Source organism: Pipistrellus kuhlii, unplaced genomic scaffold, assembly GCF_014108245.1.
Source record: "Pipistrellus kuhlii isolate mPipKuh1 unplaced genomic scaffold, mPipKuh1.p scaffold_m20_p_3, whole genome shotgun sequence".
NCBI lineage: Eukaryota > Metazoa > Chordata > Mammalia > Chiroptera > Vespertilionidae > Pipistrellus > Pipistrellus kuhlii.
Genome location: NW_023425529.1, coordinates 113,444,389 through 113,470,809, shown reverse-complemented (window position 1 = coordinate 113,470,809; position 26,421 = coordinate 113,444,389). Strand labels below are relative to the sequence as shown.

The 26,421-nt window shown below is 36.8% G+C and overlaps 1 protein-coding gene across 1 annotated transcript in view; it reads right to left on the bottom strand.

The window, feature by feature from the left end:
- Positions 1 to 26,421, bottom strand: part of VWA8 (von Willebrand factor A domain containing 8) — a 341,016-nt gene that overhangs the window by 180,254 nt on the left and 134,341 nt on the right. The window contains exons 16-20 of the mRNA XM_036454732.2: positions 26,256 to 26,333; positions 19,723 to 19,838; positions 14,753 to 14,859; positions 10,213 to 10,319; positions 4,447 to 4,518 (exon numbers count right to left, since the gene is read on the bottom strand). Of these exons, the coding sequence (XP_036310625.1) occupies positions 4,447 to 4,518; positions 10,213 to 10,319; positions 14,753 to 14,859; positions 19,723 to 19,838; positions 26,256 to 26,333 (480 nt within the window). The remainder of the gene's footprint in view (positions 1 to 4,446; positions 4,519 to 10,212; positions 10,320 to 14,752; positions 14,860 to 19,722; positions 19,839 to 26,255; positions 26,334 to 26,421) is intronic.

The following is a 26,421-nucleotide window of genomic DNA, read 5'->3' as shown; positions in this document are numbered from 1 at the left end:
GATGTGGAAGGAAGGAAGATTAATCTTGAATAGAGTTGGGATAGAAGCACCATTGATGGGAAATGAACAGGCATTTCTCCTTTTACCCTCCAGTAAAGTTGAAATAAATAGAAAGTCATGCTATGATTTTTTTTTAAAGCCAGTATGAAACTTCTAATTGCATGAAAGGTACATGCCATAAAAGATACAGTAAGTAGAAGATATTGCATGTAACAGCATACAAAGTGGTTCTACAATATGTGGCATTATATGCCAAGGAACCATCAAACGTGCAATTTTCCAGGCACCATATTGCTTTGGCTGACAGGCAGCAATTCTGCCTCACTTATTGGAAAGAAGACGTACTGTGCCCTAGAATCCCACAAAGAAAATTAGAAGGAGAAAAAAATCAATTTTGCTTTCATTCCAACTTGGGCCCAGCATAATTGCTTCCACTAAGAAGGGAGGCAAGAAGGAGGGGCTGTTCTGCCATCAAGGAGGTAGTGACCACAGAATACACAATCAACATTCACAAGGGCGTCATGGAGTGGGCTTTAAGAAGCATGCCTGTTGGGCACTCACAGAGACCTGGAAATCTGCCATGAAGGAGAGGAGAACTCTGTATGTACATACTGACAGGTATTGACACGGCTCACCAGGGCTATCTGAGCCAAAGGAGTAAGGAATGTCCCATATCATATTCGGATATGTTGGTCCAGAAATTGTATGAGGATGGAGACTCATCATACAAACTTTATAAATTAGTCACCTACATACCTGTCACCACTTTAAAAAATCTATAAACAATGTGGATGAAACTGATTTCTGATTATTGAATAAAGTTAAAAACTGCCCCAAATCAATTTTTTTTCAACAAAAGAAGATGAGGGCCACTTTATTTTGCCACAACAGATGTTTATGGAATTTTTAGCTTCCCAATAGAATAGTTATAAAATCTTGTCTAATCTTGATAGACAGGAGAATTATATGGAAAGAAAAGGTGAATTAGGCTTAATAAAGATGATAAACCTTGAGCTTTCTCAAAATCAACACATTTTCTTAGTCTTTTTAATTTCCTCATTGTAGTTTCCTCTGATAAAGAGCAATCTTTCAAAACAAGTTTAAATTTACAGCTTCATCTGTTGAAAAGTTTCGTTCATGGTCTTCAGCCAGTTTCTACTTTGCAGACAGAAGGCTGGGTAGACTGTATCTATCTATAGACATTTGTATTAAGAGAACACTCATTAACACATTATTGTACAATTATACTAACCCACTGCTGGCTTCTGTTAATATTTAATTCCCAAAGCTTCACTTCTAATTGAGGTGTGTGTGTGTTTTTTGTGTAATCATCATATAATGTTTTAGAAAGACAAAGAGAAAGAAAGGAACCAGATCAAATGGTTCAAATGGTTTACTTATATTCAAAATAAATCATATGATTAAAATAGGCATTTCCCCAGACAACCGTCACTTTGTATTTCAGTGAAAACACCAGTGACACTACCCCATGAGAGTTGAGAGTCAGAAGCCCTCAACTTACCTATCAGCTGCACCTTCACTTGCCTTTTCTGTTTGTTTTGTTTCACAAGAAGGAAATAAGAGTGAAGGTCAAAAGGTTCATAAAATGTGAGAGGTACTGAAATACCACTGATAAAGGAAGAAGATAATTTTTTTTCAAAGTTGTTGATGAAAGACCTGAGTTGCTATGACTGCAAAAGTACATGTTCCAGAAAAAGAAATGTGGAAGAAAAAAAGCAGGAAAAGAGAACACATAACTCCATACCAATCCTTAGCAAAGCACATCTCTGTGGGATACTTACTGTGAATTTGCCAACAAATACTACAGGTAGCTCCATCCTCCCCCATACATACCAAATGGAAGTAGTTAATGGAAGTAATTATTAATAATGTATACATATACCATATTGCCACATTGTACACTTTAAAAATATTGTAATTTTGTCAATTATACTTCAATAAAGCTGGGGAAGAAGAGTCTATAATCTTTCTGAGATCTTTAAAAACAAGTTTGAAAGGAACTGAAATTGGCTAAAGTACTCAAAAAATTCTATTAAGTTTTAACCAGCCACTTTGGACCAATTTTCACTCCATGACTTGGTATATGTAAGCATGCACAAAGTTAGACCTCACTTACCTAACTAAATACTAATTAGCACTTGATTATTACTAGAAATATTTAAAAATTACTAATTATTTAAAATTAGTAATTACTAAATATTACTAATTATTTAAAAATAATTAGTATTGCATTTTTCTTTTCTAGTGATAATGCTGCCTGTCTCTGATCCTCTCAGTATATAACCATGTCCAGTTGAATGGGCCACTATTAACTATTAAGTGGCCCATTCTATCTAATTGGCTTGTTTTCTTCATTAAACTGTTGCAAATTTACAAAATAAAAAAATTAGTCAATTTCTTTTTAAAAAAAATATTTTATTGATTTTTTACGGAGAGGAAAGGAGAGGCATAGAGAGTTAGAAAGATCAATGAGAGAGAATCATCGATCAGCTGCCTCCTGCACACCCCCACTGGGGATGTGCCCGCAACCAAGGTACATGCCCTTGACAGGAATTGAACCCGCAGGCTGATGGTCTATCCACTGAGCCAAACTGGTTTTGGCTAGTCAATTTCTCTTAGAATCTCCTGACTCTTTGGGTTTCAGAAACATCAAAGACTTGCTGAAATGGATTTAGCTCAGTGGATAGAGTGTCAGCCTACAACTGAAGGGTCTTTAGTTTGATTCTGGTCAGGGGCATGTGCCTTGGTTGTGGGCACATCCCGAGGGGGGGGGGGGGGAACACGTGCAGGAGGCAACTGATCAATGTTTCTCTCTCATCGATGTTTCTAACTCTCTATCTTTCTCCCTTCCTCTCTGTAAAAAATCAATAAAATATATTTTAAAAAAAGAAACATCAAAGACTGAATACTAGACTATTAGCTGATCATCTTCCTCCTATTGTGATATATAAACTCATCAGGAAAAATGATTTTTCAGTATATAAGAGTTGGTAGAATTTTTCAAATTACAAAAAAATACCATGAATAATTTATTCTTTCTTTTTAATCATTTAGAAAAAATGAAATGAGAATATTAAAGTCCTTTTTAATAGTACAGTGATATACAGATTTACCTCATGTGATCTTTACATTAACCCTATAAAGTGCTACAGGTTAGATGTAAGGAAACCGAGCCTCAGTAAGATGAGTAATGTGCCCAGAGTTACAGATATCTTAGAAAGAATTGCTATTGGACCTCCAAGCAGTTGACTGCCAAGCCTGTGCACTCAACCAGTAAACCACTCAATTGGCCCACTTCTTGTAAACTTTGTAAAAAGAAAAGTCAGCACTTTAAAATGATAAGTTTGAGGAACTAAATAAAGACTGCTTTTTTTTTTCTTTCTATGTTTTGTTTTTATAGGTTAAAAAAATAAAGACCAAACTCCTGAAAGCTTGTTTCCTCAAGTTAAAACCAATTTAAACAACCAAAGGTGCTGTTTACTGTAAGTCTGACAATTCAATTAAGGAAAATTATCAGAACCCTCCTAAATATAAAATATTCATCCATTCCCTCCAGAAATACATATTGAATATCTACTATATAGTAGGTACTGTGCTAGAAACTGAAGATCTAGAGATGAGCAAGAGAAGTGTGGTTGCTGCCCTTGAGGAGCATATAGAAAAGTTGGAAAGATGTCCTTCCACACACAAATACAGTAACATATGACTAGTGTGAGGACAGGGAGATAGAAAGACACAGAGAAGCAGGGGAGACCTAACTCAGCCAGGGTCTAAGTAAAACCTCCTTGGAGTTAGGAGGGATGTGGGAAGGGCTGGGAATGCTGCAGGCAGAGAAGAGCATGCAACAAAGACCACAGTAGAGATAAGAAACTGCAGAAGTCCAGAGTGGCTCTGGCTAACAGAGGGCCAGAAAGGAGGGAGTCAAACCTTATGAGTAGAAACATGGGCAGAGGCTAGATCCTGCAGGACACTGAAAGCCATACTGAAGAGTATACTGTAGGGCAGTGCAGAGCCAATTTAAACAAAAAAGAGAGACTAAATCATATTTTAGTTTTACAAGTATCAATCTGGCTGTAGAGTAGAGAGTAGATCAAAGTGGGACTAAGGACTGGGTGGAATTATATTAGGAAACTATTGCTATAATCCAGGTGCTAGGTGATGGTGAGATGGGCTAGTAGATATTTATGAGGTACTACAGAGAGGACTTGGTGGGTGATTAGATGGTGTAGATTTAAACCATGAGATGACTAAAGTTTAGAAGGTAGAGGACCTTCATCATTTTAATTAAACTAGTCATTTAGGTAAGAAAAATAAAATAATAATTTCTAAAAATTTATTCCAACAAAAACAAGAAGCTTACTTCTTTTATACTGTTACTATCACTTATTCGTTAGTACTTTGAGTTTCAGCATAACCTTAACTCACCTGGTTACCAACCAATAACAGATGTTCTCCAAGAAGAAAGTCTTTGAGCATATCTTCCATCACTACCATATGCTGGAGAAGAAGAAAACACAAGGTTAACTGTGTTTGCACTATTGAGGTAATATAAGAAAGTTAACTATAGTGATGTTTTCAATGGAAAGGAAAGCATCTATCATAAAAGATAATACCTAAACAATTTGATTTAAAAAAACAACAACAAAAATTAATTCTGTGGTTATGGCAGTTATATAACCAATTAGGTCACTGATATTTAAAACCTGAAAGAGTACACCTGAGCAAAACTAAGCCACTCACCAATATGTCAAATATTTTTTTCAGCTATCAAACAATGTAGAGTTGGTTTATAATTTAATATAGTATTTAGAAAAAATGAAACAAGAGAATATTAAAGTCCTTGCATACACACACACACACACACACACACACACACACACACACACACAGGCTTTCTAAAATAATTGGGGATTTCCATGAGGATTTTACACTTACTTATTCTTAACCGTTACCTTCAAAGGATGTATATACTAGCTTTAGAATGAAAAAATATATAATTTAGCTTCCACATTTTTAATGTAAATCATGACACAAAATAAAAGAACAAAATTAAAGTGGTTCACAACAGCCAAGAAGAAAATCCCACTGCTCTTTTGTATCTTAAAAAATAGGACAACTATTAGTAGGTCACAAAGGCTCTGAAGATGGGGGCTGAGGGAAGAATATCCCAGGACAATTAATATCCATATTACTTTCTCTTGGTTTTCTGTATTAAAATAATACTGGTCTCATAAGTACTAAAATTACTGAAGTTTCCTACTTGTAAGAAAAGCAGTGTAGAGTTGGTAACTAAAGCCATGAAACTGATGAGAAAGGAATCTGATTGTCTCAGTATTAAAATCTGATTCTCTCTTTTGCTTAAATTGGCTCCTCTTTTTATATCTAATATATGCTACAGATATGTTTCTAGATTGTCACTTGTTTTTCCCCAAGGTGGTTTATGTATTTTTTGATATTTAGAATATTTTCCTTGTCAAATTAAGCAACATTTTATTTCAGAGTTTCTTTCTTCAAGAGAAAATTGAGAAAAATTTTCCCTCTAAGAACAGATGAGTATTCCTTAATGTTTATCTTGGAGGTTTTTATTTTTTAAAATGCTTTGATACACCAAGGAGCTAGAATTTTAAGAAGGCTTGGAAAGGGTGATATCAATGTAATGTCCCTTCTGGATCACTTTTAAGAATAAAAAGAGACATTATCAATATGTATGCTGGGACAACATGCAAACCAAGGTATGTGGTTACCTTAGTTCCAAAGGAGTCCTAGAACACTCTTTTAATCTGGTTCTAGTGATAATGTGGTCTGGAGACCTCTTCCTTCTGACTAAGATGATAATTCAATATCAACTTCCAGATAACATTAAATTCTCCCAGAAATAAATTGGCTAATCTGCATAAATAGACAGAAAAATTGAAATAAGCACCTGTTTAGCCAGATAAAAAGGCAATGTAAATAAATGAAAAATAACCCAAGCTATATCTATACTTTACTTTTTCTCATGTCTTCTACTTCACACTTCATTACATCAAACTAGATTATTCGAATCAAATATCAGCTAAGGCACAGGTCACTGCCTACATCATTCTTCTCTTAATCTATTGGCCCACTTAGTACCACAGACAATTGCATAAATGTCTCCTCTCCAAGTTCTGTCTCTTCAGATTACTTCCCATCTCTCTAAAATTCCTGTTGATAGTCTTCTGGATTTGTTCTTCTTATAGTAATTTCTTAAATTTTCCCTATGTTCCTTCATCTATTCTCTCCCCATCTTTGTACATGCTTTCTTGGGATGAGGGTCATAGGATAGGGCACAGCAGATTGTCTATTATAACATGACATCCACTTAAGGACCAAGGGAGGCCGTGTGCAGAGCTGGGGAGCCCCACTCCAGTCACTGAAGAGCTATTTCAGACCCTACTCTCCTAACTCCTTTCTCATCCATTCCATGGCTTCAACTACCAACTCTACACTGATCTTCAACAGCAAGACTTTTCCCCTCAACTCCAGCACTGTACTTCTGAGTAACTATCAAATTACTAGGTTATTTCCCAGTCTCCTCAAACTCATTATATCCAAAACTCAGCTCATTACTTTGCTCTCAAAGTCATTGTTTATCTTGTATCTTTTATCCTGATTAATATTATCATTTTCTACTACCTGGCTCCTGCCATATCAAGAGCCAATTAAACACCAACTCTAAGCTACTGAGGATCAAAAAGTCAAGTGTATTTATCCTTTCCTTTTTATCCCCACAGTTTTCACTCAGGTTTTTATGATCTTTGGCCTAGATTTTTATAAGCCAATTTAGCTACTCTAACTTAAGTCTCTCTGTGAGCCAACATGCTCTCTACAGTACAGGCATACCTTTTTTTTTTTTTTTTTTTTTTTTTACAAATTGAAGGTAAGACTCTTCATCAGCAAAAGGACTACGACTTGCTTTATTGGTATATACTTTATTGTGTTGGTCTGGAACAAAATTCACAATATCTCCAAGGAATGTCTGCACTGAATGTTACTTTGTTGTTCAAAATCATGTCACTTCTCTCTTCAAAATTCCCTAAAAGACTCCTAATACCTTAGAATCAAAGGTCATTCCTTAACTTATGTAGTCTCAATCTTCATCTCCTATCACTCTTCTTCTCCTACACTGTGTTCACAATTTAAAATAGCTTCTTCTCCTACACTGTGTTCACAATTTAAAATAACTTTTGCACCAGACCATGTGCTTCTGGGGGAGAATCTTTGTCTTTCATCTCACACAAAGTTCTACTGACTCTACCTCCTAAATAGTCCTGCAATGTATCCTTTCTACTCTGTCCCCACTGTCACTGCCTTTGTTTACTAGTAGATCCTTCATAACTTTGACCTGAACCATTTACAACAGCCTCCTAGTCTCTCTCTGCCTTGGTTTCAACTTATAGACAACTTTAAAGAGTGAATGCAAAGCTAGCAAAATTGGAAATGTGCTCCAAAACTATCAGTGGCTTCCTCACTTCCTCTGAACAGCAGTCAAATTCCTTAATTAACAAGGTCCAGAAGATGTGACTCTTTCCTAACTCATCAGCCTCATCTCTTGTCACTCTTCCATTTGCAACCTCAGCTCTGTGCCAATGATAATTAATTATATGTAGCTCCCTAAATTGGCTGCTCTCTCACATAGCCAAGTCTCTACAAATGTTAGTCTCTCTGCCTAAGAGACTCTCTCAACTTTGCCTGGTAAACTCATTTTTCATGATCATTCCAATCTGGGACCAGCCTCTCATCAATGCTACCATAGTAACCTGTGTGCACTTCCATCATACTGTGAAGTAGCTATGTGTACTCAGATGTCTTTCTCCCCCCTTGACAGACCCAGCTCTGGAACTGTGTACATGTGTGTGCACACAACTGTGTGTGTGTGTGTGTGTGTGTGTGTGTGTACACACACGTGTATTTTCATCTCAGTATTCTAATACCTTATGACAAGGCTTGACATATGGGAGATATTTTTTTAACATTTTCAGATCTAAAGCTCATTACACTTATTAAAAGGCTGTAAAACTCTCCTGTAATTTCTCCTCCTTAATGCTGTAAGTGTAATATTTCTTAATCATAGATTTAATGAAATAATATTCCTGATTATGAACACTTAAAATCTTATTCATCCTTTCGTTAATTAGCTCAACAGATATTTATTCAGCAATCACTCTATGCCAGGCACTACGCTGTTTCCTAGAAATGTAGAAAAACACATTTAAAAAATCAGTTTCAACATAACGTGGTAAGAGGACCACAGGGCATAGAACAAGAGGATATAGAAGCACTTAAATATTCAAGAAGCACTGAAGACTACTGCTTCAAAGATGGAGTGTGGCATAAAAGGAAACAGTAATAAATGCAACAAAAGCAAATTTAATCAAGAGACTGTCTTTGGAATTGGTACAGCTAAACATTTTCATTAATAGCTCATTCGTAGTGCTTTATGAAAAGAAGGCATGTTTGGAGCCAGGCTGCAGAGAGTCCCTCTGAGCCACTGTCTAAAGTTCACAGCAGCCCTGCGGACCTCAATGTCTATGTCACTAGCACCATGGCAACAGACACTATGTTCAAAGACCCATGGCCTTCCCTGCTACTGAGTCTCCTACATTCTTGTATGCTGGCAAGTCTTTTAAATGTTTGCTACCATGGACTTTTTCAAATTTTCACTTATATCAAAGTTTCCTAATTCTTTTTTCTTTATTCTTTGCTGCTACATGGACAGAGTGTGATATCAATACTTCAAAATAGTATATTTTCCTTACAATTATGTTTTTGTCTTTATTGACAGGAAAGATTTTTTTCTTCCTCTGTGTCTTATAAGTAACTTTATTTTCTGTTAATTTGTCTACTGCTTATATAAGAACATTAACGCTCTGGAAGAAAGTAAAATCTGTATTAGTTAACTGGCTACAGAATGAATAAAAAGCAAACTGGGTTATGTCTTTTGCTATGCTATAGATGCTAACTAAAATTTTAACAGATTTCAAAATATTTCATTAATATTTTTATTGAGAAAGAAGAATTTGCCTATATAACTTCTATGTTGTTAATATAACATAGGGATATAAATGATGACACTCATTGAATAACAAATAGAATTGGAAAGTGGCAGATAAAAGAAATTTTACTTCAACATCCCTAAGTCCTTAATATAGTAAAAACAGTAGGTAGTTTTTCTAACATAATTTGTAAATGAAAGCTATTATTTACATGCAGATTAGTGAACAAATATTATAGAAAAATTTTAGTATGTGTTTTATTATAAAATAAATAACCAATTGACAGAAAACCAGGGGGAAACATTTTTTATATTATGAGTGATTTTCTCTGGAAAAAAATCTTATTAAAGTAAACATCTACAATAAAGCATTCTGTGTACACACTTATTTCTGTGTCTTAACAGAAGGACTATAATTATAGGTTTGCAAGTGGAGATTGTCTACTGTCTTCCCTTAAAGAAGAAGAAGAAGAAAGAAGAATGAGGAGGAGGAAGAGGAGGAGGAGGAGGAGGAGGAGGAGGAGGAGGAGGGGGAAAAGTAAAGGCTGGAAAAAGGAAAAATACTAAAATTTTTCCAAAAAAGGAAAGTAATATGAAGGAAAGAATGCGTTGGACAGCTTCAGCCCGTTGGCTCAGTTGGTTAGAGAGTTGTGTACACCAGAATGGTAGCAGGTTCTGTTCTGGTCACGGCACATATCTAGGTTGTGGGTTTGAACCCTGATTAGCGACCATACCAGAGGTAACTGATCAATATTTCACTCTCACATCAATGTTTCTTTCTCTCTTTCTCTTTCTCCCTAAAAATTAATAAAACACATCCTCAGCTGAGGATAAGAAAAAAAAAAAAAAAAGAATGCATAGGACATATCTTTCTTTAAACTAAAGTTATTTAAACAATAGGAAAGCAAAATTAGAGGCTATTAGTTCTATAATACTTTGTTTTTAATTTAATAATATATTTATTTTATTTACCAGAATTTATTATACTCTACTCATAGCTGCAGCTCTTCCAATATTATAAGGCATTAATGGAAGGTGTTTTTCAACACTTCCCTTTGCATCATCTGAATTGAATTTAGCAAATTATAAAAATAATTAAACAGTTTCACTTGAATCAGAACGAAGTACTACAATGTAAGTGGTGATTCATCCAGAATGCAAAGCAGGGATTTTACCTGAATGTTGTCGTAGAACAGAACATCAGGCACTTTCATTTTCTCGTGGGCATTATGGATTGGTGTACTAATAGCGCCAATTCTCAGAGAGCCAGATGTTATTTCACCTAAAAATTTCACACAGGACAGAGAATTACCTGCAGAATTGCTCTCACAGAAGTCAAATTCAGCCCATACAAAATGCAATACAGCGCCTTTAATATCCTGTGGATTTTTCAAGGAACTTTAATTTAACATATAAAAGAAATAAGCTTTAAGGTGGTAATAAAAACCTTAAAGGTGTTTTACTCACTAGAGAGTTCTTAGCTTTACATAAAAAGCTTAAAGCTCTACAAAAAGCTATCAATGAACCAAAATGTAATCCTATATAATAAAAGGGTAATATACAAATTGACCCTAACCGAGGACTGACCAGGAACAACCAGTCACTATGAGGTGCACTGATCACCAGGGGGCAGACACTCAACACAGGAGCTGCCCCCTGGTGGTCAGTGCGCTCCGACAGGGGGAGCTCTGCTCAGCCACAAGCCAGGGTGAGGGCTGCGGGAGCAGCAGCAGTGGCGGAGCCTCTCCCACTTCCTAGGGAGCTCTAAGGATGTCCGACTAATGGCATAGGACCACTCTTGGGGAGTGGGCCTACGCATCTGTTGGACCCTTCCCCTCCCCCGCTCCTCCCCGAGGGCTCCCAGGCTGCCAGAGGGATGTCTGGCTACTAGCTTAGGCCCATTCCCCCAGGGAGCAAGCCTAAGCTGGCAGGTGGACATCCCCTGAGGGGTCCTGGCCTACGCCCTCTGGCTGAGGGACGCCCCTGAGTACACAAATTTTTGTGCACCAGGCCTCTAGTAAAATATAATTAAAACAATGTATATAACAAACAGCATATAGATAAAATTGAGAGGAGGAAACAAAACCCAGAACTCAGTCTCCTTAATAAGCTTGTTCAGTCAAGGACTATCACACATATATAAACCAAATGCACATTCAAAAGCTCTGAAGTACTTGAATATAATTTTTTCAGAACCCACTCATTCAAAACCACATGAGAATCCCTTAGATAGTTAGTCAAAAATACAAATGAACCAATCCATGCCAGGCCTCCCAAATTACATTTTCAGAGATGATCCAGGAGATATTTATTTTCAAATAAGCATCGCAGGTGCTACATAATTATTTTGTGATATTTATTATTGCAATGCCTTTTATAGTTGGTCTAGAATAGAAATCTAGCTCATTGAAGCCAGAAAACTAAATAGTAAGTTTCTTGAAGTCAGGGAACATCTTTCATGTATATTCCCTACAGTAACCAGACATATATGTTCCCTGTCTAATATTTGCTAAGGTCAATAATAATAAACTGCCCAGCTGGTGTTGCTTAGTAATTGAACACTGACCTATGAACCATGAGGTCATGGTTAGATTCTGTTCAGGGCATATGCCTGGGTTTGTAGGCTGCATCCCCAGTATGGGGTGTGTAGAAGGCAGCCAACCAATGATTCTCTCTCATCACTGATGTTTCTAGCTCTCTCTCCCCTCCTCTCTGAAATAAATAAAAATACATTTTTAAAAATATTAAAACATAATAATAACACCAATGGCAGTAGCTGTAGTAATTCTGATTATCACAATAATAGAAGCTATCATTCATTGAGAACCATCTCTGTGCCAGCTCCCAAACTAGGAGCTTTAGCTTATTGTTTTCTCATATAATTTCATTTTTATTTTCCTAATAATAAGACAAGAATTATAAAGAAGCTAAGAAAAACATTCTTAAGTAATTTACTTAAAATATCCCCACTAGAGTGGATACAGCTAAAAAGAGAACTAATATTCTTTCTGCCATGTGGGGTATGTTCAATCCTTTGATTCCAAATAATATTCCATCCTATGGAAATACCCTAGCAAGCAGGTAGACAATTATAATGCCTACAATAACTGACGCATCTTTTCCCTCCCTACTTTTAATATGACAGTTTCTATTTGTGTACTAAAGCATTTTAAAAGACGAGGTGAAAAAGCAACATTTGCGTCTATGGAGCACCGTGAACAATTTTAAGCTGAAAATAATTAAACTGTCACCCTGCTTAACCACTGCTGAGTGTTACACACTTGCCACAGCACAGTAGACTTCACCACTTTTCTTTTAGCTACAAGATCCATAGAGGAAAGAACTGTAAGCTGTCATTGGGATTTATTTATTTATTTATTTTTTACTACCATCAGGTCTCTGAAATACATCAAATATAAAACTGTAAAATGAAAGACCGGTACTGTGGCAGTGAATTTACTATATATTTGTACGCTGAGATGACACACATAATTTCAGATTCAAACAATATCTGATATCATCTTGGTTTAGTTTATGGATATGTTTGCTTAGTACATTTAGGGCATTAGTACAATTTAATTCAATGAACCCACATTTATTGTTAAAATTTTAAGATAGGAAAGGGAAAGAATGGTGATACTATAGTTCCCTGGAAGAAATCTGGCTAACGATCTAAGGTAGGGGTGTCGAACTCAATCAGAGAAGGGGCCAAAATCTAAAATCCAGCCTAAATCGCGGGCCGAATGGTTTACTGAACAGTCATAAACTGTCATTGTGATGGAAACGCAGCGGAGTGCAGTGATGACAGCGCAGTGCGGGCCACATTTCAAGGCCTGGTGGGACGGATTTGGCCCGCGGGCCTTGTGAATGACACATGTGATCTAAGGGGATGGCATTATTATGATAAATCTGTCAAATCCTCAGACTAGTAGGCTCAAAACCTGATTTTGTCCTCACAAAGAGGGCAAATCTAACTCTCAGGAGATTATTAAAGACATAAATTCTAAACTATAAGTAATTTTTTATATATAAAACCAGAATTGCAAAGTATTATACTGCAATGAAAACTTTCATATGAACTATATGACATCCGGGTTGTCCTATCAGCATATTATCTAGAGGAAGACCTGCATAAAAAAAGCTAAATCCACATCAGAATGTTGCTTTGTGAGCGTGGTCCCTAAACAAAGTGAATTAGCCCAGCTGGCATGGCTCAGTGGTTGACCATTGACCTATGCACCAGGAGGTCAAAGTTCAATTCCCAGTCAGGGCACATGCCAGGTTGCAGACTGACTCCCCAGTCGGGGGCATGCAGGAGGCAGTGATCAATGATTCTCTCTCATCATTGATGTTTTCTCTTTCTCCCTCTTCCTTCCTTACTGAAATCAATAAAATTATATTTTTTAAAAAGAAAAGTGAATTAAATGAATTTTCCAAAAGAATGGTCATTAAAGATGAATGGATTCAGAGCAATCAAAAGTCTCATTTAGGTCCCTTATCCTCTATACAAAACTTAGATGGGGACTGCTATACTGCCCTGTTACCAAAACTAAACAATCAATTGTCTGAATGATGCCGTTTTTCATTATATATATATAAATTCAATCAAATAACATTAGAGTCTAAAAAATATGAAAGTTATCCTGTCTCTGAACTGGCTCTATGTATCTACACTCAAATCCATCAGTATGCAGTTTATCATTTTACTTTTGAAAAAGGAATCTTATTTTTTTAGTATCACAGTCAGTGTATCCCCAACAATTAAAAACACCTACTTCAAAGAAAACCACAATAGTTCTCTTTGAAGAATGGTCACACATTGGCCGAAACCGGTTTGGCTCAGTGGATAGAGCGTTGGCTTGAGGACTGAAAGGTCCCAGGTTTGATTCCGGTCAAGGGCATGTACCTTAGTTGTGGGCACATCCCCAGTAGGGGGTGTGCAAGAGGCATCTGATCGATGATTCTCTCTCATCGATGTTTCTAACTCTCTATCCCTCTCTCTTCCTCTCTGTAAAAAATAAAAAATATATATTATAAAAAAAAAAAAAAGAGTGGTCACACATTGGATGTTTTGATAAAACAGGTCAAATAGTACCTCAAAAATCATAGAACCTTTCATTGTGCTCTAACTGAAGAATGAGAAACTTTCACAGGAAGAGCTAAATCCCCACCCAACTTCAAAATGATACATATGGCTGTTCAGGAGGAAAGTACCACAAAAGATAATATGTGGACCTGAGAGATTAGGAATGTATGGAATAGTGTTCTGAATATTATTTTAGTCTATCTCAGCCTAGAAGAGCTTCCCATAAGACACATCTGGTCCTCAAAATGTAAATACTATGAAAGGAAAATAGAGTTTTTGATGCTATGGTGAAATACAGTTGGAAAAAAGGTTAAACAAAATCACGTAAGTTAATTTACACCAGAAATTCTGAGAGCCTTTAACATGTTCACCACAACTGTGACTCCTGGAGGAGTGGGAGTGGGCATAGGGGGAGGACCTGTATCTGATATGGATATAAAGGACGTATTCTAAGAATTAACTTTTAAGTGGGTTTAAAAAAATAAATAAAAAATTAAAGATTCATTTCTTCAACCCTAAATAAAGCAAAATAAATGAAAAACAAAGCCATTTTTTTTAAAATTTAAAGTTGATAATAGAAAATATTCAATAGTTATTTCACTTAGAAGGGAAAGAAACCAAATACTTACATTTGTAATTCTCCAGTTCCGGTTCTAGATTATCATCAGTACTTATTTCTATTGAAGCATCTGCCAGATTTTTTTCTAATGCTGACCTTGCAAGACTTGGTAAAAACCTGTGGTGAAGTGGGTGAGGAGGGGAGATTAATGATAAAGTCAAAGCTTTCTGTGATCACTAAACATCATTTGACATGTGTACATACACACACACACACACACACACACACACTAATTACAACTAATTAAGGAAGTTCAATCTGGATCTGTGAAATACAAATAGTAAATAATTACATGTACACATGACAATGAAGTATATGTTTACTGAATCTCCTTTTAATAAGTAAAACTCATTTGCAATTACTAGTAGTCTTCATTTATATACAACATTTTGCAGGACAAAACAGATCATTTGCTTTTGAAAATGGATTTAATATATACTTCAGAAATCTTGGTTATCACTGAGATGGGTTATCAAATTTTCTTAAATAGATAAAAAATAATGCAATAATGTACTTTAACCTGCTCCAAGTTGACAATCACAAATTCAAATTAGTGGAGGTGAATTAATGAGGTTTCTTTTACTTTCTAAAACAAATCATTGAATAAATTTAATATTATCTAACTTAGTTATTCCTTCCATTTAAAAAATGTACCTGCTTATCTATTCTATATGTATTTTTGTCCAGACAACACTCTGCATTTATCAGTCATTGGGGATTAGAGTGTCTTTTAAAAATAAACATTACTATTATTATTATTTACTCCCAGCAAAAGAATTGGAAAGTGTCTAGTTTTGGTAGGTCTTGATTGTAAAAAAAACTAAAGGAAGATTCAACCATATTCTGAGAAACCCAGAAACTGAAGTAGTTGCCCTAAGGTAACTCAAATAACTGTGTCTTTGTCACAGGTATGAAATAAGACCTTTAGATTAAGGAATGAAAGAGGATTTCTCAGGATGATAGCATGACAAGCTAGAACAAGGATAGGGGATACTTCCAAATTACTAGCCCTGAGGTAAGAAGTATTAGTAGTAGGAGTGAGAGAAAAAGACTGAGGGGCTCCATGAATGTCAGGCAGCCTTTTTACACATTACTTAAACATTAATTAATTAATTTACAACTGTGACTTTAAATATTAAACAGTACCGGGATATTTAAGATAACTTAGGGTGCCCTGGCTGGGTAGCTTAGTTGGTTGGAGTGTTGTCCCATATACCAAAAGGTTGCGGGTTAGATTCCTAGTCAGGGTTCATACCAAGGTTGCAGGTTCGATCCCTGATTGGGATGTGTTCAGGAGCCAACTGATAAATGTTTCTCTCTCTTCTACATGCCTCCTTATAGATACACATAAGTAAATCTCTAAGATAATGTCAAAAAATAGAATTGTCAAATGGTATGGTATTAATACATTTTGGCATAAAGATATACTGTATGATCAACTCCAAAAGTTTACTTCCTGCTAATGGGCACTTAGGCTGTTTCCAAATCTTAGCTATTGTGAATTGTGCTGCTATGAACATAGGGGTGCATATATCCTTTCTGATTGGTGTTTTCAGCTTCTTGGGGTATATTCCTAGAAATGGGATTGCAGGGTCTAATGGAGCTCCATTTTTAATTTTTTGAGGAAACTCCATACTGTACTCCACAGTGGCTGCACCAGTCTGCATTCCCACCAGCAGTGCACAAGGGTTCCTTTTTCTCCGCCAGCACTTGTCATTTGTTGATTTGTTGCTGATAGCCATTCTGACAGGTGTGAGATGGTACCTCATTGTCGTTTTGATTTGCATCTCTCAGATGATAAGTGACTTTGAGCATGTTTTCATATAGCTCTAGGCCTTCTGTATGTCTTCTTTCAAAAAGTATCTATTTAGGTCCATTGCCCATTTTTTTATTGGGGTGTTTATCTTCCTTTTGTTAAGTTGTCTGAGTTCCCTGTAAAGGTTGGAAATTAAACTCCTACTGGATATAACAATGGCAAATATGTTCTCCCAGGCAGAGGGCTTTCTTGTTGTTTTGTTGATGGTTTCTTTTGCTGTGCAAAAGCTTTGTATTTTGATGTAGTCCCATTGTTTATGTTCTCTTTAGCTCTCATTGCCCGAGGAGCTGTATCAGTGAAGATATTGCTATGACATATGTCTGAGATTTCTTTTCTTTCCTTTTTCTTTTTTTTAATATATTTTATTGATTTTGTACAGAGAGGAAGGGAGAGAGATAGAGAGTTAGAAACATCGATGAGAGAGAGTCATCGACCAGCTGCCTCTTGCACACCCTCTACTGGGGATATGCCCACAACCAAGGTATCGAACCCGGGACCTTTCAGTCCCCAAGCCGACGCTCTATCCATTGAGCCAAACCTGTTTCGGCATATGTCTGAGATTTCGCTGCCTGTGGATCCTCTAAGATTTTTATGGTTTCCTTTCTTATGTTTAAGTCCTTTATCCATTTTTATTTTATTTTTGTGTATGGTGTAAGTTGGTGGTCTAGTTTCATTTTTTTTTTTTTTGCATGTATCTGTCCAATTTTTCCAACACCATTTATTAAAGAGACTGTCTTGACTTCATTGTATGTTCATGCCTCCTTTGTCAAATATTAATTGAGCATAGTGGTTTGGGTTGATTTCTGGGTTCTCTATTCTATCCCATTGGTCTGTATGTCTGTTCTTGTGCCAGTACCAGGCAATTTTGAGAATAGTGGTTTTGTAATATAGCTTGAGTGGATTAAAAACTGTGGTACATCTACACAATGGAATACTACCCTACTGTAAAAAGGAAGGAACTCCTACCATTTGCAACAGCATGGATGGACCTCGAGAGCATTATGCTAAGTGAAATAAATCCGTTGGAGAAAGATAAATATCACATGATCTCACTCATTTGTGGAATATAATGAACAACATAAACTGATTAACAAAAACAGATCCAGAGACAATCATCAATCAAACCGTCAAACCTCAGAGGGAAGGCAGGAGAGGGTGGGGGTAAGGAGGAGAGATCAACCAAAGGACTTGTATACATGCAGGATGAGCATAACCAATGGACACAGAAACTAGGGGGGGTGAGGGCAGAAGTGGGGGGCAATGGGGAGATAAGGACATATATGTAATACCTTAATCAATAAAAAAAAATAAAAATAAAAAAGTTTACTTCCTTCTACTCATGAAAAAAAATAATTTTTACAGGTAAAAAATGTATCAAATGATAGTTATCATCTTAATTTCATTTACTTGATCAATAATGAAGTTTAGCACCTTTTCTGTAACTTTAAAATATTTCATACTTAAAAACTTAAAAAACTAAAAAATGCTTACTTTCCATACTCATAAATATTTCACTGAATTAAACAGCTAATTTTTCCAGTGTTATTAACTGACCACAATAAAGCTCTATTTTGTTACCATTCCATGACTCTTTGCAAATAAGTCAAATAACTATCTTGTGTATGCATCACCTATTGACTTTTGAAAGGCTACAAAGTCGTTTTCTCTCTTTGCTTATTTCCACCTCTACTGGATCCATTTCCATTCTTTTTGTGATTATCTAAAATTTATATGTGCGTACTCGATCAATTCACATTACCTGATTTTATTTTTATTTGTTTTTTTAATAAAAGAGATTGAAAATTGATTTAACTACCAGGATGTATATCAAGATCCACAAAAGGTAATTACTTCATTCTAATATATCCAAAGTATTATTTCCTCTTAGGCTCCAAAAAAGGTTTACATTGCTTAGCACTGACTAGTTCTATTAACAAAGTGTGACTACCAGTAAGTCCTTTTATATATCAAGGAATGAATGAACAACAGTCATTACCACCAGATCATATGAAATGAGTCTAAAAGAAACCTTTGGGCCTACTGAATATTGTTCTTATTCTTTCTTATTATTCTTTTAAAATTGTTTCATGCCAAGTGTGATTCTGTAAGAAAACTCTATGAGCCAATGATTTATAATCACTTCCAAATGGATATGAAAAATATTAGTGGAGACTGAAAAGATGTTCGTTTTATTAAATTTGGGCAATAGGAAGTGCTATAAAGCATGGAAAGTTCCAATGCAAATTTGGAAGGCATCCTATATAATAAAAAGGGAATATGCTAATTGACTATCACTCTGTCACAAAGATGGTTGCACCCATAGCTGAGTCCAAGTTCCAAAAAGGAACCTTAATGAGCAATCAGCAGAGACTTGAGGCTACGCCCTCTCCCACCCCATGCTCCCTGCCCCAGCACTGAGCCAGGGGATCTGAGGCTACAGCCCCCTGCCTGGCTGCGTTTGACAGGGGACCTCAGGACATGCCCCTGCTCAGTGGGGCTTGGCGGGGATCTGAAGTTGTGCCCCCCCACCTGGTGGGGCTTGACGGGGGACTATACCCCCTGCCCAGAGCTTGACAAGGGTGCGACTGGCCAGGTCTGGGCCTAGCCAAATGTGTGGGGGACTGGCCGGGTCTGGGTCTCAAGCAATTTTGAGGTGCATGTGGGTTGGCAGGGACTTGATTCTGGGTCCCGTGGTGAGCCCCAGACTCTGACAGGAGGAAGGTTTTCATATACATTTTACTAATTTTCTTTCATCTCTGACACTTCTATTATAGAGAAAGGGCAAATAGCAATATTAAATTATTTCCTCTAATTAATCCCCTTTTAATGTGCACGGAATTTGTGCACCGGGTCACTAGTGAAGTATAATTAAGAACACTAACTCAGAAAACACATGAACCTTGTGTTCAATCCTCAAACATACTTTTATTTATTTATCATTATGTGGCCCTGCCTTCCCTCATGTGACTTAAGTTTTCTTATCTATAAAGTACCTCTTAAAATTGTCATTATGCTTAAATAAGATATGTTCTGAAAGCTGAACACAAGGCTGAAACAGCTACATATTCAGAGCAAAACTTTTCCAGACTATCAATTAAACCTATGTTACTATTTTAGCAAAGATGCAGAAACTAGAATTCAGTAAGACGGGAGAATATGGTTACCTGGAAAGGCAGGCTTTAGTGACAGCACTGTGAAGATTTTCGTTAGGGTACTGTGACAGCCGACGAGAAATTCGCAACAACTGTCTGGTAGAAAGTGATGCTGCCAATGACTGTGCCTATTAAAAGGCAAAGACAGTCTGTTAAGAGTCTTGTTTCAACTTGCTGCAAGTCCCTTTAGATGGGTATCATAGCAGAATTCATTATTCCTGAAGGACAAGGCCAAACTTAAATAAATATGCACTGTTAATGAATTACAAATAAACATAAATAGAAACCAATTAACATTCAAAAGATTCTTGAAGATAGTCTTTTAATCTATAAAAGGTGTTTATCAATTAAAGTGTTTTCATTGTACTAAAAGCTGTGTATACATGTCTTTTGGGGGAGGTGGTTAAATGAAGGAAGGATATAACATAACACAGGTCACTCTCGACTTAAAAATAGCCCTTATGTACAATCAACTATTTCTTTTCTGTTTATACAAAGCTGAACTGTTAATACATCCTGAAAATGCTTAGAGCGTTAAGTAAACTGTGGCTTTTGAAATACAGGAAAAGATTAATGGACAATTAGGCTGCTGACCACAGAGATGTGCACGTGTTTGTCACTTGGTAGCAACTTGCTGTTCAGAATCCTCTCGCCACACTGCCAGAATAATTTATTTCTTTTCTTATTCTTCCCCAAATCCCAATAGTAGAGTTGCTAGTACAGAACTTAGGACATGTAAATACCAATAAATATTTGCTAACTTGAATTTAAAATTATCTTGGCAGGAAGCATAATATAATGGCAAAGTTTATAAGCTCTAAAATCAGACAAATCAGGCTCCTATTTATTAGCTATGTGAACTTGAGAAATTTCTTAATCTCTTTGAGCCTCAGTTTCCTCACCTTTAAAATGGCAATAATAATGCCTTCATCTTTAAGGTTGTTATGAGGATTCAATTAGAAAATTATTCTATAGCACTTAGAGTAGGTCCAACACATGGATATGAAAAATATCAGTAATTATTAAGTCAGCATCTTCAAAATGGGGGGAAAAAAAACCTTAACAGAGAAAGAAGATGTGGCCTGTACATTAAAATGAATTTAATAAATCAGAGAATTATTGGCCTACTTTTTAACATAGATCACTAACATTAGGAGATAAGAGTTTTCAATGAAAACCAGAGGAAAGAATTTTTGAATCAACTAGCTCTTTTAAATGTCACAGTGAGTTATGAGGGCAGTATAGTGACCCCGAGCACCTAAGGGAGCAGAGAAGGGGACTCTATGACATTAACAAAGGGTTCAAAATGGATGATGGGAGGATGAAGAAAGCAAATTATTTTTTTGCTTATTTCAACATTTCTGTTAAAGTCATTTCTGTATGTCCCAAGGAAGAAAGAATGAATGAATTTCTCCTTCCTCATGTATTTCATAGTTCCATGAAACTCTGATCTGCTATTATTAATATTACTAGTAGCCCTGTGCATGAATCCATGTGCCAGTAGCTCACCAGTAGCTCACTGCTGTCCTCCAGTAGCTCTCTGCCAACTGCCCCGCCCTCCTGTAGCTCCCTTCATCCCCCACACCACTCCCTCTCCTTAATAGCTTGCTGCCCTGCCCCCTCCTGTAGCTCTCCACCGCCCACTTGTAGCTCGATGCCCCACCCTCTTGCTGATCCTTGATCCAGTCATTACACAGTCGGTCATTATGCTTCACAGTGTAGTGACAATTTGCATATTACGTCTTTATTATACAGGATATTTCAGCTGTGACAGGGGTTAAGTGACCCTTTGGGAACTAGGTTGAAAGCACGACCACCACTTATAAAATATTAATTTTATCTATTAAAAACACATTCTAAGTTTCAATTAACTCATTTATAAGCAAACATTGGTTCATCTTTGTTTCCAAGAAATTTGCATTCTAGACAGGGAGACAGTATTTAAATATAAGAAAGAAAATGTTGCAATTCAAAATAGCATATAATTTACTGCCAAAATAAGTAGAGCACTTGACAACTGCATAGGGGCTTATAATGCTCAAATGGAAAAAGTAATGCTATGAACAAAGGCATGAATGCAAAAGGAACAGAAATACATACAGAACATGAGGAAGCCAGCCCAGCTTTATTAGAGGGTCCTGCTGGAAGTCTTGCTCCCAAATATCAAAGACTGACACTCTGAGGTGTTTGGCCTGGCTCCTAAAGCAACAGAACTTTCTTATGTGTAACACAGTAACATGACTTTAGGAAGATTAATCTGGCAGTAGTGGTTGAAAGACAGTAATCTACCTACAAAAAAATAAAGTCTTAGAGTAAAGTTATTGGCAAAAAGAACAGAGGGATGGGATCAACACTTACTTCAAAGGACTTAGCAACTGATGGGTATGAGATGGAGAAAAGAATTGAAGATAAGATTATTTTAGCTCATATGGCTGAAAGTCTCAGAAGTTAAACATGACCAACAATTCCCATCCTCAATACCTGGGACCATGAAAAATTTCTACCTTAATAATGGAAAACATTTGACAAATAACACCAAACCAGAGATTTCCATGACAAGAACCCTATTAAACCATAATGTAACTTTCTAGGGTATAACATTCTAATCTTGTCCCAAGCACAACACAGTTCAGGCCTGACATTTCATTCAGTAATGATTTCGTATAAATTTCAAAAATACCCATTAGGATAAGAAAAAGGCTTTACTTTTTCTTTGCTGTAACCTGCCACAATTTATGAGAAGCACCTGGTAATTTAATCCCAAGATTGTTAGCTCCTCTGAATCAAACAGCTCCTCTGTTCAAACTGCAAAACAAGATAAGCTACTCTCAAGGCTACACTCTTGCATGGTCCTCCTCCCTGCTATTTTTACAACTCAAGAAGTTTCCCCAAGAAATCTCTAATAGAAAGTCCCCTTCCCCCTCGTCTTCAAACAAGCCTCTTTTGAACTCTTCTTAACTTTGCTCTAAAAATGTTTTATAGACTTTAGAAAAATACTAATAAAACACTTCCCTAGGTCATCTGCCTGTATTGTCTCCTGAAGAACAAACAAACTACAACCTCTTTGATGTCTGCTCAATTTCAGCCCCCAAATCCCCCTCCCGGACTTGTCACCTAACAACAGCAGCCAAGGCTTTAAAAGGGAGAGTGCCACTTTTGTTCTTTGCCCTTGTATTGATTAGCAATGCACCAGACCTTTCCTTTTCAGGAAAGTAAAATAAACTTTCTCTCTCCATCCATCTCTTCTTTTAGTTGTGAATACTTTCACAGCCTGCGTCACTGGCCAAAGAACCCTAACAATACCAACTACCTCAGTTAATATAAAAATGCTTTGCAATAGCATCCAGTGTTAAAAAAAAAAATCAAATGAAGCTTTACAATCAGCCATTTTAATGTTAAATGAAAGGTTTGGTTATCTCTGCTCTCACATTAGTCATTAAAAAATGAGAGTGTACTTTAGTTGAAAAATCCCTAATATGTTTAACATTTATAATATCAAATTTCCAAAAGAGCAAGTGAGGATGTTAGCACATTTCTTTAGTTACCATGGTTATGCAGTTTCAGAGTACACCTTAAGGATTTTTCATATTAGCACAATTAAAAATAGTACTTCAGCTTAAAGAGATAAAAATTCTGATAAAATTATTAAAAATAATTTTTCTCTTGCACCTCTTACAGACATTTCTTTTACAAAAATGTAGCATGTTCTCAGGGAGATGAAACACTAAAGACAATCTATTAATTAATTTATTCATTTCTTCATCAAACATCTAAGTATCTACTATATGCCAGGAAATGGGAATAAAGAAATGAATAAAAAGTGGCCTCAAGGAGTTCATATTTTAATTGGGAAGATAAAAATACACTGTGCTATAGCTGCAATAGGTCAATATGAGAAATCTAGGCCAAATGTCATAAAGCAGACTGTCTAAGGGGACTGAGAGACACCTGATAGAACAGGGAACCTGAGTGCAAGTGGACAGAGGGAAAGCGAATTCCAGGCATCATCTAAGGCAGAGGCATGTGGGTCGCCCACTGCTCCAAAGGTTTCCTTAAACTAGCAGTCGCCAACTTTTTAGACCTCATGGACCACCAGTGGCTAAGCAATGGGCTTAAAAGACAGCAAGAAGCAAAGTTTGGTAGAACTGAGGGTGCTTCAAGACAGGCTGTAGGAAATGAGGCTGGAAAAGCAGCCAGAGTGAGATGGAACTCAGCAGGCATGCTTAACAGGTTGTCCTTCAGTCTACAGTCAAAGAGAATCCATCCCTTAACAGTTTTAAAGAAGGGGAGATCTTAGGAAATGTATTTGGGAAAGATCACTCCTGGGACAATATGGGAAATTCATTCATTCACTCACTCATTCATTCATTCATTCATTCATTCAACAGATATTTGTTGAACATCTACTATGTAGTAGGTAAAGTTCCAGATACAGAAGCAACCATAACAAATAAGAACTCGCCATCCCAGAACTAAAATCTGAGTGAGGGAAAATGAGTAAAAAAAAGCTGGCCAGAGTGCCTCAGTTGGTTGGGTGTCGTCCTGTGCACCAAGGGGCTGCTGGTTCAGTCACCAGTCAGGACACATACGAAAGGCAACCAACCAATATTTCTCTTTCATCTCTCTCTTCTCTCTCTCTCTTTCTCCCTCTCCCTCTCCCCCTCCCCCCCTCTCTTTATACACACACACACACACACACACACACAGAATGTCCTCAGGTGAGGATGTAAAAAAAAAAAAAAGGAATAAAATATATATTTTTACAAAGTTTAATAAGATATATGAAGAACCTTAAAACAAAGAGAAAAAAATAAAATTGAAAGATATGTGCTTCTATAATACTAGTAAACAGAGTACTTCAGGAAGGCCTCACTAGAAAGGAGACATCTGAGTAATCCAAAAGAGGTGAAGGAGCGTTGGTGGTATAGTGGTGAGCATAGCTGCCTTCCAAAAGAGGTGAAGGAGCAAACCTGTAGCTACCTTCGAGGAGCAATCGAGGCAGAGGAAACACCAAGTGGCAAGGGCTCTGAGGCAGGCACAAGTGTTCAAAGACAGCAAGAAGAATGGTGTAGCTGAAAACAATGAGTAGTTGGAGATGAGGTCTCCTGTGCCAGTTAGAAAATGGTCCCTACAAACAACTTGTGAATTTTACCCTTATGGCAAAGCTGGCGCTGCAGATAACATTAAAAACTTCTGAGATGTGAAGATTATCCTAAATTATCTGGATGACCACTAAATGCAATCATATGTATCCTTATGAAACAGAGGCAGAAAAAGATTTGACATAGACACACAGACGAGAAGGTGATCTGAAGATAGAGGCAGAGACTGAAGTGACAAGTCAAGGAATCCCAGCAGCCATCAGAAACCAAAACAGGAAAGGAATGTAGTCTTCCTTTGAGCTTCCAAGAGGATGTGACCCTGCTGATACTTGCTTTCAGCTCATTGATACACATTTTAAACTTTTGATGTCCAGAACTGTGAGAAAATAAACTTTTGTCATAAACCACCAATTTATAGTAATCCTATATAATAAAAGGTGAATATGCAAATTGTTCCCTTGACCAGGAGTTCAACCAGGGGGCAAGGCCAGTCAGCCAACTGCCCACACCAGCCCCCCAGTCTGCCCCACTCCCAATTGCCCCCCCCCCCCACCCTGATCGAGGGCGGAACCAGCCAGATCCCACCTGTGTACTAATTCATGCACTGGGCCTCTAGTTTGTTATAACAGGTACAGGAAAAAGTAATAGAGGACCACAAGAAGAATGGATTATTGGTGAAGAGGGAAGATAAGAGGAAATAACAGTATTCTAGGAGAAAGATTATAAAATCCACTACTAGGATAGTTACTGACAATAGATAAGAGCACATTTTACACATCATCATGCTAAGTTGATGAGATATTTCTTCAGGGTAAGTTGAAATAGTGGGAATGCAAAGAATCAACAATGATGTCAAAGTTTCTAATTTAGGTAATTTGGTAGCCAGGTTATTAATAAAGTCAGGAAATTATATAAAAAATAGGTCGACATAAAGGAGAAAGATCATTTAGTTCTATATCCCATCACCTCACAATATCCTTATGAGGTACAGGCACTGTTCCCATTTTGCAGATGAGAACACTGAGACTCAGAGTTAGTGACATCCCTACGTCTTTCCAAAATACTATCCCAGCATGGAAATACAACGATAGATAAAGAAGAAATCAGGAAAGAGAAGTTAGAAGGCAAAGATAAAGGTGTAGGCATTATCGTAGAGTTACTACTTGAAGCCATAAGAATAGATGAAATTGCTCAGCATGGGAGGTAGAAGAAACAGGGCCAAATCCCAGGAATACCAAGGACACCTCTAGAGCTAAAGTTGTTTTCTATAACATCAGCCATGAGGAGCTAGAAGAATATTAAAATCATTGAAAGAGTTAGACATATGCATAGGACAAAGTGTAACACAGGAATAAAAATGCCAGCTTAAAAAACAGATGTTAAAGCACTGAACTCTAAGAACAAAAAGCAGCAGCCTATCAGCAATAGAAAATCCAGACTTACCGTTGGATCCTCTGTCTCTCTGAGTTTGTGTGTAAATGATAACAATTTGTCCACAGCGTCCTGAGGAATATTTGGTACCTATTTGTGAGAGAATTGAGAAAAGACAGAAAGAATAATTTGGGGTATCTGATCAATAAATCATAAACTATGGCTACTTAGTAAATAA